At 45.3% G+C, this 17,641-nt stretch overlaps 1 protein-coding gene across 5 annotated transcripts in view; it reads left to right on the top strand.

Moving 5' to 3' along the window:
- The window catches only part of AMOTL1 (angiomotin like 1), a 215,191-nt gene that overhangs the window by 107,696 nt on the left and 89,854 nt on the right, over positions 1–17,641 (top strand). For all 5 annotated transcript variants that reach the window (XM_043898070.1, XM_043898076.1, XM_043898093.1 and 2 more), the window contains 2 exons: positions 11,107–11,253; positions 15,017–15,950. In XM_043898070.1, the coding sequence (XP_043754005.1) occupies positions 11,107–11,253; positions 15,017–15,950 (1,081 nt within the window). The remainder of the gene's footprint in view (positions 1–11,106; positions 11,254–15,016; positions 15,951–17,641) is intronic.

Below are 17,641 nucleotides of genomic sequence, written 5' to 3'. Positions count from 1 at the left end.
TCTGTAGAATTGAGAATATGTTTGTAATTGATTATTTTTACATGTACCTTAATTCCACTAATATATATTTATCGAATATCCCTGGTGGCTCAGATGGTAAAGAATCAGCCTGCAATGCAAGACACTCGGGTTTGATCCCTGGGTCGAGAAGATCCTCTGGAGAAGGGAATGGCTACCCACTCCAGTATTCTTATCTGGAGAATTCCATGGACTGAGGAGCCTGGCAGGCTATATAGTTCATGGGGTTGTAGAGTTGGACCCGACTGAGTGACTAACATTTTCCCTTTTTTTTCTTTTTCATTGAGTATCCGTTATATGCTAGCGACTGCTACGTTCACTTATCGTGAATGTGTGCAGATGAGTCATTGATTCAATAAATATGTGTTTGAGCACTTACTTTGGTCTTATTCCTGCTAGAAACTGGAGATACAGAGGTGAATAAGACATGGCCCCTGCTGTTAGCAATTATAAGTTATTAGGGGGACGGACTAAAAAAATTAAATACACAGCGAATTTAATATATTGTGGCATAAGTGTGCATGAACTGTGGTGGGAACACAGGCGAGTGACATGTAAAAATTCGGGAGAGGAGGGGTAGATGATTTCCTGGAGGAAGTGGCACTAGAGGAGGACTTCCAGAGACATTCGGATAGTCAGGGTATATATTGTAGTGTTAAGTGTGTGCTGAAGTTAAGAGTTTCCTTGACTCAACTCATATAGGGAGAAAGGCCCTCCAGATGGAGAAAACTTTGGAGGAACTGCAAGTATTACTCTAGGTTTTGTGCAAAGGATATTTGGGTTAATAGACATGAGATTGTGCTAAGTCATGTAGTACTTAAGATATTAACAGTGTTATTTTCTTAGAATAGGTGTCAGAACAATTAATTTTTTTAATAAGGTAGGCATCAGAAGTTCTTTTTAAAAAATTTATTGAAATTTAGTTAATTTATGATGTGTTAGTTTCAGGTATATAGCAAAGTGATTCAGTTATACATATATGTATAAATATATTATTTCTTTACATTCTCTTCCATTATAGATTATTACAAGGTACTGAGTATAGTTCCATGTGCTATATAGTAGGTCTTTGTTGTTTATCTATTTTATATATAGTAGTGTGTATATTTTAATCCCAAACTCTTAATTTATCCCTTTTCCCCTTCCCCTCTGGTAAGTGTAAGTTTGTTTTCTATGTCTCTGAGTCTTTTTCTGTTTTGTAAATAAGTTCATTTGTATAATTTTCTTAGATGCCACCTATAAGTGGTATCATATGATATATGTATATCAGAAGTTCTTGATTGTAAGCTCCACAAAGTAACTTTGGCTAACTTAAGCAATTTGTTGTTGTTGCTCAGTCGTGTCCAGCTCTTTACAACCCCATGGACTGCAGCACGCTAGGCTTCCCTGTCCTTCACCATCTCCCGGAGCTTGGTCAAACTCATGTCCATTGAGTCAGTGATGCCATCCAACCATCTCGCCCTCTGTCGTCCCCTTCTCCTGCCTTCAGTCTTTCCCAGCATCAGGGTCTTTGCTAATGTCAGCTCTTTGCATCAGGTGGCCAACTTAAGCAATAGAAGAATTTATTGGAATTACCTTGGGCAGCTCACATATTAATGGAAAGGCTCAGAAAGTGAGCCGGGTATCTTTAGGTGAAGATATACTGGGAACCCGGGCAGGGCTAGACTACTTGTCTTGTGATGCTGGCGGTCACCATAGATACCACTGCTGCTCTTAAACTCCTGGGGCTCTGTTACTATAGACACTTTGGCAACGCCCTTTGTTTTTGTGTCATTTCCTCGAGATTCTGAGTCTTTGACTGGAACATCAGTTGGCTAGGTCTAGGTCCTTCTGACTGCTAGAACAGAGAGGGAACCTTTTGGCTTCTGTAACAGGAGGTGGACTCAGCCCCAAGGCTTACACAGTGAATTCAGAGTTCTCCAACACTAATTAATTTAGTGTTTCATTAGAGATGATTGACTATCAGGAATATGATGGGTATTAGTTGAAAGCTGAACCACACAATTCTAAATTATTTTCTATTTCTGTAGTGTTTATAATGCAGTAGGGCTTTTATTTATTTATTTTTATTGAAGTACACTTCATTTACAATGTTGTGTTAGCTTCTGGTGTACAACAATGTGATTCAGTTATATATACACACACTCATATATTTATTGTTTTCCATATTCTTTTCAATCATGGTTTATTTTTAATATTTATTTAATTGGCTGTGCCATATTTGCATATGCGGGATCTTCACTGTGGCGTGCAAACTCTTAATTGGGGCATGTGGGATCTAGTTCCTGACCAGGGATTGAACCCTGGCCCCTTGCATTGGTAGCATGGAGTGTTAACTGCTGGACCACTAGCCAAGTCCCTCGATTATGGCTTATTAAAGGATATTGAATGTAATTCCCTGGACAGTAGGATCTTGTTGTTTATCTGTTTTATATTTAGTAGTGTGTATCTGCTAATCCAAAACTCTTAATCTATTCCTCCCCTGCTCCTGTTTCCCCTTTGGTAGCCATAAGTTTGTTTTCATGTCTGTGAGTCTCTCTGTTCATTTGTATCATGTTTTAGATCCTACATGTAAGTGATGCCATTTGGGGTCTGCCTTTCTTTTTCTGACTTCATTTAGTATAATAATCTCCAGGTCCACCCATGTTGCTGCAAGTGGCATTATTTTGTTCTTTTCATGGGTGAGTAATATTCCATTGCACACATGTGTCACATCTTCTTTATCCATTCCCCTGTTGATGGACATTTAGGTTGCCTCCGTGTCTTGGCTGTTATAAGGCATGCTGCGGTGAACATTGGGGTGCGGGTCTCTTTTTTAATTTTCCAGATATATGCCAAGGGATGGGATTGCTGGATCATATGATAACTATTGGATTTTGAAAACCTCCCCTAAATGCTGGATCCTGGATCTGTAGATGCAGCTTTGCCGTCGTCCTTACCCGTACGTAGGCGCCAATGAACTCCCTGTCGCTCAAAGTGCCCAGGCGCCTCGGTCACTTAGTACCCGTGCCTTACCTTTACCTCTCCGGGCTCGTCTTTGCTCACCAGCACCCTCTCTTCACCCTGAATTGGATTAACAGCCTCCTCCTTTTTTCCACTTCAGCTTTGGAGTCTCTTTCTCCCTGTCGTTTCAGCTCCCGAATCACCTCCATCAATCAACAGGTAGGAAGGAGTTACTCCTGAGTCTCCAAAACTTTGTGTCCCTGTAACAGGGCACTTACTCTGCAGTGAAATTTGGATCTCTGTGTGCACCTTGTCTCCAGAACCAAATCATAATATCCTAAGGCCAAGGACAGTCTTACTCATTTCTTTGTTATTTATAGCTCCCAGCGCAGTGCCTTGTTGAACTCAGCTGTTATTTAAAGGTTAGGCATACATTCGCATTTTGGTTCACACTGATAATATCTCAGAGATATTTTTAAATAAGCATTACAGAGCTATACTTCACACAACTTTAGAGAAAGTTATTCATCACAAATTCCACCTTGAGAGAGTCTAAATTAAATAGGTGTGTTTAGTGTACATGTACTTTTTGATGGCTGGATTGGTCCAAGGCTTCCAATTCAAGTTCAGTGCCCAGGATGACCATACCCTGTAGAGGCTGGGAAGTTTGGAAACTTTCCCCGCTCCCACCTTGGGTTTCAAATACTGGTTCCTTGGGGAAAAGTAAGTGAGAAGGCCTACTCAGGTATGTGCCTTCAGTTTAGTGTTGGAGGTTCCCGTTTTTTTTTACAATGTGTGCAGGTGTTCATGCCAGGGGTGCTGGGATCTGTCTTCCCCCAGGCCTCAGGTTCAAAAGTGTGACTTGGCTACCCAGGGAGGGAGCTTGGCTTCACATGAGGGCCTGTGAACAGATCAGCCCTTATTTTCCTGGTACTGGCCATGGGGTCTCCAGATTCCTCCTAAGACCTCGTTTCGGGCATCTGTCTCCTGGAGTGGAGTATTCGACTCCCCGGGGAAACCTCCAGTCCTGCCAGGATTGGAACGCTTGGTTGCTTACATTTGACTCTGAGGACGCTGGCCCACTCAGTAAATTCCTCAGCTCTTTGAAAAGGATGGTGGAGGCCGCAGAATTGTTCTGTTGCCTGTGGTTAAAATCTGTTATAAAGTTAGAGGAGGTTATTCTCATCTCGTCGGTAAAGTTGTTTTTGAAGGCATTAGGTGGTTTTGGCTTACGTGGACCTGGCGGAAAGTCTTGCACTTGGGCGCAGTGACACCTGGGAGGTTTTTTGGGGTTTTTTTTTTCAGTGAGTGAAGGCTTTGAGGAACCTGGCCTGCAGACCCCAGAACATCACTGCCAGCTACAGAGGGGACAGCGAGTGCTTCCTCCTCTTAGGACACTGAGAGGGCCTGGGAATCGTCGGGAGCTCTCAGAGACCCACTTTGAAAGGACCTCTTTAAACTTGGCAGTGACAGCATCCCAGAGGATATGCCAAGTCTCTCCATCGGTCAGCAAGGAGGCAGCGAGAGAACGCAGGCCGCATTACAGAAAGGAGCAAGGACTCAGATGGTGCCCACCTCCAAGCTTTCCGGGACACTGGCCCCAGCCTATATGCATTTTAAAAATTTTATTGAAGTATAGTTGATTTGCAGTATTGTGTTTAATTTCTGCAGTTATGACAAAGGGACTCAATTCTACATATATATATGTATATTCTTCATTATGGTTTTATCACAGGATATTGAATGTAGTTCACTGTGTGTTATACCGTAGCATCTTGCTTATCCATCCTGTATTTGCATCTGTTAATCCCACACTCCCAGTCCTTCCCTCCCCCATCTCTCCCCCACACTTGGTAACCACAAGGCTGTTCTGTGTATCTGTGAATCTGTTTTTGTTTTGTAGATATGTTCATTTGTGTCGTATTTAGATTCCATATATAACTGATATCATTTGGTGTTTTATCTTTCTGGCTTACTTGCTTAATTAGTATGATAATCATTAGGTCCGTCCATGTTGCTGCAAGTGGCAGTATTTCATTCTTTTTAACGACTGAATAATGCTCCATTATTTATACACACACACACACACATATGCATGCATGCTCAGTCACTTCAGCTGTGTCCGACTCTTTGCATTCCTATGGACTGTAGCCCGCCAGGCTCCTCTGTCCCTGGAATTCTCCAGGCAAGAATTCTGGAGTGGGTTGCCATGCCCTCCTCCAGGGGATCTTCCCAGCCCAGGGGTTGAACTCCATCTCCTGTATGGCAGGCGGATTCTTTACTGCTGTACCACTGGGGAAGCACCATATACACATATATATCACATCATCTTTAGCCATTCGTCTGTGGATGGATATTTAAGTTTTTCCATCTCTTGGCAATTGTACAGAATGCTGTAATGAACATTGGGGTGCATGTCTCTTTTTGAATCACAGCTCTGCTTGCATATATGCCCAGGAGTGGAATTGCTGGATGCACCAGCCTTTATTAAATGACTGCCGCAAGCTGCTGGGCAGTTTAAGCTCTCAGTTGTGTGCTTTCGGTCATAATTGCCGTGGCTGTTTGGGGCAGGCAGGCCATTGTAGGGGGAGGTGTTCTAGAGGGGGTAACCCGAAGAGGTAGATGCCTTGGGGTGAACTTTAGAGGACCTCGGGAAGGGAGTGTGAAACGCGGCCTTGGGGAATGAGGGTGGCATGTTCATGGGATGCTGGAATGCCGAGGGAACCAGCGAGACTGGTGACACCTGAAGGAAGGATCTGAGTGTAGTGGCCTTGAAAACCAAGCAGAGTTTGAACTTGAAGCTATAGCCAAAATGGTTATGTAAAGGGGATTGACAAGCTGGCTGTGCAGTTTAAGTAAGGACGGGTGATTCCCAGCTGTGTGTGTCCTCTGCTGTCTACTCCTGAAGGAGGCTTCCGAGCCTGTGACATTGGTCTGTTTGTGGATCCTGGATCTGGTCTTAGGGAACAAACTAGTTAACGATGAAGGCGAAGCTGGTGAGCAGGTGATCAGGGCTCTTGTTGTGTCTCTCGCTTCTGCCAGGAAACTCACTTCATTTTTTACCTTGATTCATTTCCCCCTCAACAAGGAGGCCTTTGTTATCACTACTATGGAGTGAGGCAGAAAAAAGCCTTGTTCAGGGTCGCATTGCCTAAAGGCCTCTGGACATTTACAAAGAAAGTTAGAGCGTAGAGCCATAATGGGAAGGAAGTTTTCAGTGCTTTAGAAGCCAGCCAGAAGCAGTCACGCTCATAGAGACGCAAAGGATTCTTCTTGTTGACAAATGACATAGTTTTTGCAAAGAGAAAGAAACTATTCTGGGTGAAATGGGTCATCATCAATCAGGGTAGAAAGGTTGGACCCTCAAACTGGACTTGCAGAATTCACCGTCTGTGGAGTGCAGCACAAACAGATGTCTGGTTTTCCTTCAGGTGGGACCCCCTGCCCAGAGGGAGACCCTGAGCTTTTTTTCTGTTGTTCCTGCCACTTTCCCCATGCAGACCAAAGCTGTGTCCTTGGTGGTGCTTAGATGAAGGTGTGGTTTGAAAGCAGGTAACTGCGGGTTCCTGAGCCAAGAGAACCGTATGTGAAGATTGACTTTTTGAAACCCCTAGAGGCAGCTCCTTGTAAAGATTACACAGAAGCAGAATCCTTGCTCAGCCACTGTTGTTGCTTAGCCGCTCAGTCCTGTCCAACTCTTTGCGACCCTAAGGACTGTAGCATGCTAGTCTTCCCTGTCCTCCACCATCTCCCGGAGTTTGTGCACATTCATGTCCATTGAGCCAGTGATGCTGTCTAACCATCTCATCCTCTCGTCCCCTTCGCCTCCTGCCCTCAATCTTTCCCAGCATCGGGATCTTTTCCATGAGTGAGCTCTTCGCATCAGCTGGCCAAAGTGTTGGAGCTCAGCTTCAGCATCAGTCCTTCCAATGAATATTCAGGGTTGATTTCCTTTAGGATTGACTGATTTGATCTCTGCAATCCAAGGGATTCTCAAGAGACTTCAAAAGCCCCTGTTCTTCCACACTCAGCCTTCTTTATGGTCCAGGTCTCATGGACGCCCCTGAAAACTGCCCTGTTCCGTATGCCCTGGGCCCCAGCCAGGCCCTGCAGCACTCGCTGGGAAGGGGTGGTCCAGGCATCTCCTCTGCTTTCTTGCAGCTCCTGCTCCCAGGCCTGGAGAAGTGCTAACAGGGAAAACTGTGCTTCTGCTCATGACGGATGCTGACGTCCAGTTTCTGATTTCAGAGACCCTTGACCCTATTGGTTAGATTATGGACACTGTGTTTTTACATAGGAAAACAGATGCAAATTACGCGACCAGAGTTCCTAATGAAGATTCTGAACTGAACAGGAAGGGAAAGATTACGTGCACGTGGGCCTGGGGATGGTGTCTCTCTTTCATTTTTGCCGCACGGCCCAGGAAACTCGTTCAGAGCCTGTGATCCATGTTACTGTCATTTTCCCTTGTCTTCCCAGTGAGGGAACATAAGTGAAGCGTGGCAGTACCCACCCCCTGCCCCGCCCCGCCCCGCCCCGCCCCGGGGGATCTCTGGGCTCAGTGGAGTGATGATCCTGGTCTTTCTGTCTGCAGGGTCTGTCCTGATCATCTGCTGGGCCGCCTTCTCTCTCCCCCTCTGAGGGGGGCAGAGTGGGAGCAGGACTCAGTGTGGGGGCTACCGCGTCTTAAATGACTGTCGGTAAGAAATTGGGCATCCTGTCCTTCTGTCTCCATAGGTGTGTGTGTTCATGCACGAATGTGAAGTGCATTCGTTCGTTCTTAATACTGAAGCCTGCGGGAGAAATGGTGATGGGGGCACGTCTTTGATGCCCCAGGTGCTCACACCCACCATCCAGCCCTGCTCTCTGCCCAGCGCTCTGTTCCCTGGAGCCCTGGAGCTCGCTGTCTTTTGGCAGGCCATTGGATAAGGTGCGGAAAAGCGATTTATATCAGTCTGATGGTGATAGGGGTGACTTAGTGCAGGGTTCTTTTCCCCCCCCAATTAATTAATTTACTTTTAAGAGAAGTTTTTAACTGAAGGATAGTTGATTTACAATGTTTTAATTTCTGGTATACAGCAAAGTGATTCAGGTGTATGTGTACATATATCTATATATACATATGCATTCTTTTTTTAATCGTCTTTTCCATGATGATTCACTATTGAATGTAGTTCCCTGTGCTATGCAGTAGGACCTTGTTTATTCATTCTGGATATAATAGTTTGCATCTGCTAATCTAGCCTCCCACCCCACCCCTCCTCCAGCCCCCTCCGCCTTGCAGCCACAAGCCTGTTCTCTATGTCTGTGACCTTGTTTCTGTTCCATAGATTCCACACATAACTGATATCATGTGGTGTTTGTCTTTGTCTGACTTAACTTCACTTAATATGGTAATCTCTAGTTACATCCATGTGGCTGCAAATGGCATTGCTTTGTTCTTTTGATGGCTGAGTAGTGTTCCATTGTCTACGTGCACCACATCTTCTTTATCCGCTCATCTGTCAGTGGCATTTAGGTTGTTCACAGGTCTTGGCTGCTGTGAACAGTGCTGCCGTGAACACGGGGTGCATGTATCTTTTTGAATTAGAGTTTTGTCTGGGTATATGCCCAGAGTGAGATTGCTGGGTCGCATGGTAACTGACATCCATGTTGAAAGCATATATCCATACCTACTCACATCCCTTACACACTCCTTTATACACCCATACAATGTGCATATATATTCTTAGGTATGCCTCAACTTTATTGGCAGTTTGCTGTCTGTTATCACTTACAATTTGTAGTCAATTTGATAGTACAGTTTGATAGTAGGGCCTGGAGTTGTAATCTGCTGGCATATTGCCATTCCTGACCCAGATCTGCTGTAAGAGAATACCACACTTAAAAAAAAAAAGAATTGAATTGGAGTGTAATTGATTTAGCAATGTTGTGTTATTTTCAGGTGTACGGTAAAGTGATACAGTTGTGTGTATATATATATATATTTTTCCAGATTCTTTTCCACTATAGATTATTACAAGGTATTGGATACAGCTCCTTGTGCTGTATAGTTTACCTACTGTGTATCTATTTTGCATATAACATGTTGCTGTGTATCTATCTTTTATGCAGTAGTGTGTATCTGCCGCACTTTCTCCTCTTGGCCGAAGCGTGTGGGTCCTCAGCTGCGCCCCGATGTTCATTTTGTGGGGGAGGGGCTGCGGGTGCAGCCGGTGTGTTTGTGTTTTCCCGTTTCTTTGTCCGGGTACACTGTTCTCCTTCTGGCTTAGGGCTTCTCACCTGTGGCTGCGTATCGGAATCATACGAAGAGCTTTATGAAATGCAGGTGCCCAGGTCCTATCCTGGGTCGCTGACTGCCAGGTCTGGGTGAGGCCAGGGTGCTGGCATTGGAGAGCTCCCCAGGGGGTCCTCTTGGGCGGCCAAGGTTGCTCCGTGTGTCTCTCCAACTTTCCACCAACATTTTCCACCTGTCTGAATTAGAAGCCAACCTAGGATTTGCCTTTGGATCCAGGCCATTGACGATTTCTAATTTTAACTCTCGACTTTGAGACTTATAGATGTAGAGGGTGAGGCCCAGAAGGAACTGAGTTTCATTCCATGGTAGTCCCTGCAGGTTGGCCAAAAAGAGAGTGCTGACGGATGCTATCAGAGGCGCTGGGCCTGTCATTTTAGGCTGATCTTTATATAGTATGTCATTCATACTCAGATTATAGTCAACCTTACGCTCTAACTCACAACTGCATTATTTATTTTAACATTGTAAGATAAATATTCTAGTTGTCGAAATCTTTTTTTCTCTTTTTCTCAGTAGTCCAGACATGCTTATGCTACATGTGAAAAGAAAGACAGCTAATCACTTGGTCGTGTCCGACTCTTTGTGACCCCATAAACTGTAGCCCACTCTGTCCATGGAATTCTCCAGGCAAGGATACTGGAGTGGGTAGCCTTTCCCTTCTCCAGGGGATCGTCCCAACCCAGGGATCGAACCCAGGTCTCCCGCGTAGTGGGCAGACTCTTTACCGACTGAGCCACCAGGAAAGCCTTTTGCTACATGTGAGCACACGTCCAAATGTTGTTTCATGGGTTGAGGGAGAGAAACTCAGGAAGAGGATGAGTAAATTTCCATCTTACCACCTCTCGGAATAATTAGTTGCTTTGGCCTTATGGGAAACGGATGGATAACCATCCTGGCAAGAAATTTCGAATGACCCATTTGACATGGTGACTGAAAAACAGTATTTTTTCTTAATGGAATTATCTTGGAGGCAGGGATTTTGATTTTTAAAAAAAGCATGACTAAATTACCTTTGCCATAAAGAGCCTTCAACTTGGTGCCCACGGGGAGAAGTCAGTGCAGAGAGGGTGGAGCTGGGACTCCCCCTGCCCCGACACTGAGTGCTCCCGCTCATCACACTGAGTGCTCCTGCTAACCACACTGAGTGCTCCCTCAGTGCTGTTTGTGCTGTATCAGTGTCATGTTGTGGTACCTCATGTTCAGTGACAGCAGGATTGAACCCAGTGTCACGTTTAATTAAAACAGGAAGCGTGTCCAGCTTTGTTTGTGAGGCAGATACGTGGGATCCGAAAGGCCAGTGCTGGGCGGAGGGCCAGAACCCATGACCCGGGCTCACGCTGCTGCAGGAGGCTCCAGAACCCCCAGAGTGGGGCCGATCGCGCTGTGCTGGGCTGCGACCAGCCCTTGCTAACATGTGGCCGGGCAAAATGACCACTCCTCTCTGCATCTGCGAGATGCTCCAAGAGACAGCTGCTCTTTCCGTTTTAGTTTTCCCTTTCTGGCCTCCCCGCCCCCTTCCCTTTGACTGCTCTGAACCTGATGGCTTGTCCAGCTCCACAGGGGACTTGATGTGTGTGGGTGCTCATGCCGCTGCCCTTGGAAATGGGTTGTATGAAAGGGCCCCTGACTTTGATCAGTGTGTCTTGAAAATTATGATTATGACCTCACAGGTCTTTGTGGCGGGTGCCAGACTTGTGATGATTCTGAATAGTTACTTTGGAATTTTATGAGTCAAAAAGACAGGGCTGCCCCTGCCAGTGGAAAGGCGTGGGGGAGAATGGCTGGTGTGAGTCACATGGCGAGGAGGACTTCGTTGACACTAAGGTGCACTTTGCTCTCTGCCCCAGGTCCCCCTCCGGCCTGTTACAGCCCCAGCAGTCCCGTCCAGATTCTGGAAGACCCCAGCTACTTTTTCCCAGACTTTCAGCTCTATCCTGGGAGGCATGAAGCGTCTTTGACAGTGGAGACAAACAGTGGCATCAGAGAAAAAGTTGGTAAGTTCTTTCACTGGCACTCATGTTGGAAAAGCAGAATGATTTTATGTTTTTCACTCTTCTGAATAATTTTTTCTCTATCCTCTTTTTAAAAAGCAACATATTGGAATACTGGTTGTTTCTTTATTGGTCAGTGCCTTATTTTTAATGTTTGCTTAACATTGTGCTTGCGTGCATGCTAAGTTGCTTCAGCAATGTCCAATTCCTTGCAACCCTATGGACTGTAGCTGACCAGGCTCCTTTGTCCGTGAGATTCTTCAGGCAAGAATACTGGAGTGGGTTGCCATGCCCTCCTCCAGGGGATCTTCCGACCCAGGGATCGAACCTTTGTCTCCTGCGGCTCCTGCATTGCAGGCGGATTCTTTACTGCTGGTGTTAATAGACTATTATAATATGTGATTCACTCAACAGAGAGAGTTCCTGAGTACGTAGGAACTTCAGAATTATACCACTGAGTGCCTAATTTTTCTCTAATTCCTAAATGTTCTTTTGTATTCTTTCCTAGAATCTTTAATTTCTTTTTTCTTCTCTGCTTTCATTTATACCTCTTTTTGCAGATAATTCAGAAATTCAGAGAGAATTCTAAACTGTATTTGGAAAGGAACCACTTCCTTTGTAAATATTTCCTGCCTATTTTTAAGGGTTTATGAGATTGGTTACACCATGAAGGAATGAATCTTCAAAACCACATTAAAGAAGGATCTTCAGGTTCTTGCCAGATGTGCACATGAAAAGGAGATTCAGTAGTTTCTGGGGCCTAATGAGACCCCATTCCTTTTATTATTCATCCAAAAAAATCATTTTCATTTGGAAATATGTTTTTATTTGAATTTTTATCCATTTTGTTTTAGAGTGTTGATTTTTTTATTTGAATTTGCTTGTTCATCAAGCCCTGAGGGTGAGAACTGTCTTCTTTACTCTCCTAACCCAGCACCTGTCGGAATGCCTGAATATCACAGGTTGGCAGTTGGTATTTGTGGAGTGAGTGATGGCTCAACTCAACCCACGCTGTTAATTGCTTTCCTAGGATTGTGTATCACTTAGTACAGTTATTCAGCAGTTCATCTTGGGTGGACTTTTCCTGGTCTGTTGTTGCAAAGTTCTTATTGTTGAACTTCGGGTTTATATCTCAGTTATGGTGCACGTTCTCTGAAAATGAGCAGTAAGTTTGAATTTACTCCACATACCATCCTGTGAAGTAGATGTGAAGCCTGATCTCAGAGGAGAGAGAGGTTCAGAGAAGCCAAGTAATTGCCTGAGGTCACGAGGGGTAGATCAGAGGTGAGCTTCAGGAACCAGTCGGTAGAGTTCTTTACTCAACAATTCTTTCTTTCTCTTTTTTTTTAAACCATTTTTTAAATTGAAGTATAGTTAATTTACAGTGCTGTGTTAATTTCAAGTGTATAGCGAAATGATTCAGTTGTATGTATATGTATATATCTGTATTATGTCAGTTATTTTTCAGATTTTTTTCCATTATAGATTATTACAATAGTTCCCTGTGCTATGCAGTAGGTCCTTGTTGTTTACTGATTTCATATATAGTAGTGTGTATATGTTAATCCCAAACTTCTAATATATCTCCCGCCCCCCAACAGTTCTTTCCTGAATGCCTTTTGTGTATCATGGTAGTGTTCTAGGCCCTCGGTTCACAGTATATGATTTTAACAGATAAGGCTGTCTGTCCCCTGGTGCGAGAGAATTCTAGTAGCAGAAGACAGGTAATAAATAAAAAGGCCAGAGACAAGGCCAGATGTTAGGCTGTTGAGGACATTCAGCAGCTGGTTAGGGGAGCTGGAACCTGGGGAATGGTTGAGGGGGTAGAAGCTGGGGCTGCAGTCTTTGCTGCTACAGAGACACTCAAAATGTCATCTACTGTCACCTTTTTGAATATTTTAATACCAAAAAGTGTAAGAGGAATATAGTCCTTGATAGCAGCCCCTGCTAAAAGAAGGCAGTAGACTCAGTTTATATGTATCTAGGTATATACACATGTATATGCTGATTATGTGTGTATTTATATATCTTGTAAGAGTATCACACCACCTTCATTTTTTCTTATTTTACTGTAGACTGAAAAACCAGCTTGGCACTTGATTAACTGTAGGGCACAAAGGGGATTTCCCTGGCAGTCCAGTGGTTCCGACTCCATGCTTCCAATGCAGGGGACGTGGATTTGACTGCTGGTTGGGGAACTAAGATCCCACATGCCATGCGGTATGGCCAAACACATAAATAAATAAATGAATAAAGTACTTCTATAATTCAACAATTTAAAAAAAAAATGGAGAAAGGAAACACAAGGGTCAAAATTGTATCTGTGTTTTCTATCTGGATGACTCTTATGATGAGGATGCCATTTATCAGAAAAAAGGCAACGTTGGGGAAGAGAGACAGTTTTGGGGGAAATGATGTGTTCTTCGTTTATATAAAAACACAGAACCACAGAATCAAGTCAATGTATGGCAAAACCAATACAATAATGTAAAGTAAAATAAATAATTAATTTTAAAAAAAGAAACAAACAAACAAAAACACAGAACCATTACTGCTTGCCCAGAGTTTGCTCAAATGCATGTCCATTGAGTCTGTGATACCATCCAACTATCTCATCCTCTGTCGCCCCCTTCTCCTCCTGCCCTCAATCTTTCCCAGCATCAGGGTCTTTTCCAGTGAGTTAGTTCTTCGCATCAGGTGGCCAAAGTATTGCAGCTTCAGTTTCAGCATCAGCCTTTTCATTGAATATTCAGGGTTGATCTCCTTTAGGATTAACTGGTCTGATCTCCTTGCTGTCCAAGGGACTCTCAGGAGTCTTCTCCAACACCACAGTTCAAAAGCATCAATTCTTCAGTGCTCAGCCTTCTTTGTGGTCCAGCTCTCACATCCATACATGACTACTGGAAAAACCATAGAGTTGTATGCTAGGGAGACCCAGATGAGGAGCCATGATCTTTGCCTTTAAGATGTTCAAAGACTTGTGTATATAAATAAGTGCCATCTGACACAACTTAGTGACTAAACAACAACTGTGATGATCAGTCTTTGAGATGTATAACAACAGAGCCTGGACGTTAGAGAAGGAGAGCTTAAGCCTGCTGGGCTGCAGCAGGAGGGGGTTTACTTAGAAGGTAGCTTTGGAGCCACCCCTCAAAGCACATCTAGGAATTTCCCAAGAAAGATGTGGTGAGATGCATCTTTCCAGGCAGGGGGATGAATGGGAACAAAGACCTGAAGCCCAGAGAGAGCTAGCATGTTTGGGAACTCTGTGTTCTTGGAATGTTGCTGGAACTTGAGCTCTAAGGGCGGGCCGTGGCTGGAGCATTTGGAAAGTGGAGACCAAGTGTCGGTTGATTTCTGAGGACAGTTAGAAGAGAAGAGAGAAGAGAATGCGGGCTGGCACTTAGAGGTTTACACTGGGCTGTGAGAGGTGGTTCCGTTTTTTTTTGTTGTTGTTGTTCTGATTTTTGTTTGTTTGCTTTTAAGATGGGAAAGGCTGTTTATATGATGAAGAGAAGGGGTCAGTGGAGAGCTTAAAGGGAAAACTTGAAGGCCTGACCAAGGTCTAGAAAGAAGCAGGAGGTGAGGGGAGGAAGTGGGAGCTGGAGAGATGCTCCCGGGACAAACTGCAGGGTACATGGGGGCGATGGGGTATTGGAGCTCTTTAAATGCCTCTATCATTAGAAAGGTCATTATTCACAATATACGTGGAGACCTATACCCTCGTGGAACAGCCTGACACGTTTTTCCCATGTGTATCTTCCAGTTGAGGATCCTCTCTGTAACTTCCACCCCCCGAACTTCCCGAGGATCCCAGAGGTGGAGATGAGAGGTTCGGAAGATGCGGCAGCGGGAACAGTGTTACAGCGGCTGATCCAGGAGCAACTGCGCTATGGCACGCCGACCGAGAACATGAACTTGCTGGCCATTCAGCACCAGGCCACAGGGAGTGCAGGGCCAGCCCACCCCGCCAACAGCTTTTCTTCCACGGAAAACCTCGCTCAAGAAGACCCACCAATGGTCTACCAGTCAGCACGCCAGGAGCCGCAGGGTCAGGAACACCAGGTGGACAACGCGGTGATGGAGAAGCAGGTGCGGTCCGCGCAGCCTCAGCAGAACAACGAGGAGCTGCCCACCTACGAGGAGGCCAAGGCGCAGTCCCAGTTCTTCCGGGGCCAGCAGCCGCCGCCGCCGCCGCCGCAGCAGCAACCGGGGGCCGTGGGGCACGGCTACTACATGGCTGGGGGCGCCAGCCAGAAGGCCCGGACTGAGGGCAGGCCGACGGTGAGCCGCGCCAACAGCGGACAGGCGCACAAGGACGAGGCGCTGAAGGAACTCAAGCAGGGCCACGTCCGCTCTCTCAGCGAGAGGATCATGCAGCTGTCGCTGGAGAGGAACGGCGCCAAGCAGCACCTCCCCGGCCCCGGGAACGGAAAGGCGTTCAAGGCGGGAGGGGGCCCCTCCCCAGCCCAGCCTGCACCCAAGATGCTGGACCCCCGAGGGCCTCCACCCGAGTACCCCTTCAAGGCCAAGCAGATGGTGTCCCCGGTCAGCAAGACCCAGGAGCATGGACTGTTCTACAGTGACCAGCACCCGGGGCTGCTCCACGAGATGGTCAAGCCGTACCCTGCACCCCAGCCTGCGAGGACAGAAGTGGCCGTCCTGAGGTACCAGCCACCCCCAGAGTACGGGGTAACGAGGTGATTATCGAGCCCAGAAGATTTTAAAAAATTTATTCTTTTAATTGAAGTATAGTTGATAGATAATATTATTACTATTTTGCAGATGTACAATAGAGGATGCATGATTTTTAAAGATTATGCCCCTCCTATAGTTACTATAAAATTTTGGCTATATTCCCCATGTTTTACAGTGTATCCATGTAGCCTATTTTATAGCTAATAGTTTGTTCATCTTAATCCCCTGCCCCTTCACTGCCCCTCCTCCTTGCCTTCTCCCTACTGGTAACCACTAGTTTGTTCCCAGTATGCCTGAGTCTGCTTCTTTTATATCACATTTACTAGTTTGTTGTATTTTTTAGATTCCACATATTGGTGATATCAAACAGTGTTTGTCTTTCTCGGTCTGACCTATTTCAGTTAGCCGATTGCCCTCCAAGTCCATTTGTGTTGCTGCAAATGGCAAACCTTCATTCTTTCATATGACTGAGTGGTATTCCATCATGTGTATCTACCTCATCTTCTTTATCCATTGATCAGCTGATGATACCTGTGTTGCTTTCCTATCTTCTGTGAAGTTGCATCATCTGTGAATACACGGTTCTTGATCTGTGCCCCTTTGAACACTTTTGCATGCGTGCATGCTCAGTTGCTCAGCTGTGTCCAACTCTTTGCAACCCTGTGGACTGTAGCCCACCAGGCTCCTCTGTCCATGGGATTCTTGTCCAGGCAAGAATACTGGAGTGGGTTGCCGTTTTTTCCTCCAGGAGATCTTCCCGACACAAGGGTCAAACCTGTGTCTCCCGCATTAGCAGGCAGATTCTTTACCACTGAGCCACCTAGAATGCTGCTCTGAATACTGGGATGCATGTGTTTTTCTGAATTAATGCTTTTGTTTTTCTCAGATATATACCCAGGAGTGGAATTGCTGGGTCATATGGTAGTTCTATTTTTAGTTTTTTCAGAAACCTTCATACTGTTTCCACAGTAAGCCTTGTGGTTTCACTCATGTTTTAGTACTCATTATTTTAAGGCATATTAGGTTTTTGTCATCAGTTTTGTTTTGTTTTTTTTTTGTCTGTGCACAGTATTTACTAAGCAGCGTTTTGGCCAAAATATATAGATTGCAATATAATAGAGGTCAACAGGGATTTTCTCCAGGTGTCCCAGAAGGCGGGTGGGGATTTCTGAGCTTGGGGCGGAGCCTCTGTTGCGGGCTGTCCCTGGGGAGCTTGGCCCAGTGGTCTAGAGGAGCAGCGGTTTTCCTGGCTGGCTTTGTGGAGAGTGTCCAAACTCCTGGAACATGTTATTACCATGGGGTTTTATACAGTCTTTCTTCATTGTAGATTTCAGAGGAAAATGTCTGAATTCTAGAACAGAGCAGCTAAAGGGACCTAGAAATCATTTTATTCACCTCACCCCTTTATTCAACAGAAAAGTGAAAGTGTTAGTTGCTCAGTTGTGTCCAACTCTTTGTGACCCTGTGGACTGTAGCCCACCAGGCTCCTCTGTCCATGGGATCCTCCAGACAGAAATACCGGAGTGGGTTGCCATGCCCTTCTCCTGGGGGTCTTCCTGACCCAGGGATTGAACCCGGGTCTCCCACATTGCAGGCAGATTCTTTAGTGTTTGAGCCACCAGGGAAGACGCTCTGTTTATTCAAGAGATGAGAAACTCAATTCCTGCAGTACTCAACTCTGAGGCAGCTGGAG

The sequence above is a fragment of the Cervus elaphus genome, chromosome 1, assembly GCF_910594005.1.
Source record: "Cervus elaphus chromosome 1, mCerEla1.1, whole genome shotgun sequence".
Lineage (NCBI taxonomy): Eukaryota > Metazoa > Chordata > Mammalia > Artiodactyla > Cervidae > Cervus > Cervus elaphus.
Note: the sequence above shows the minus strand (reverse complement) of the source record. Positions and strands in the feature narration are given on the sequence as shown.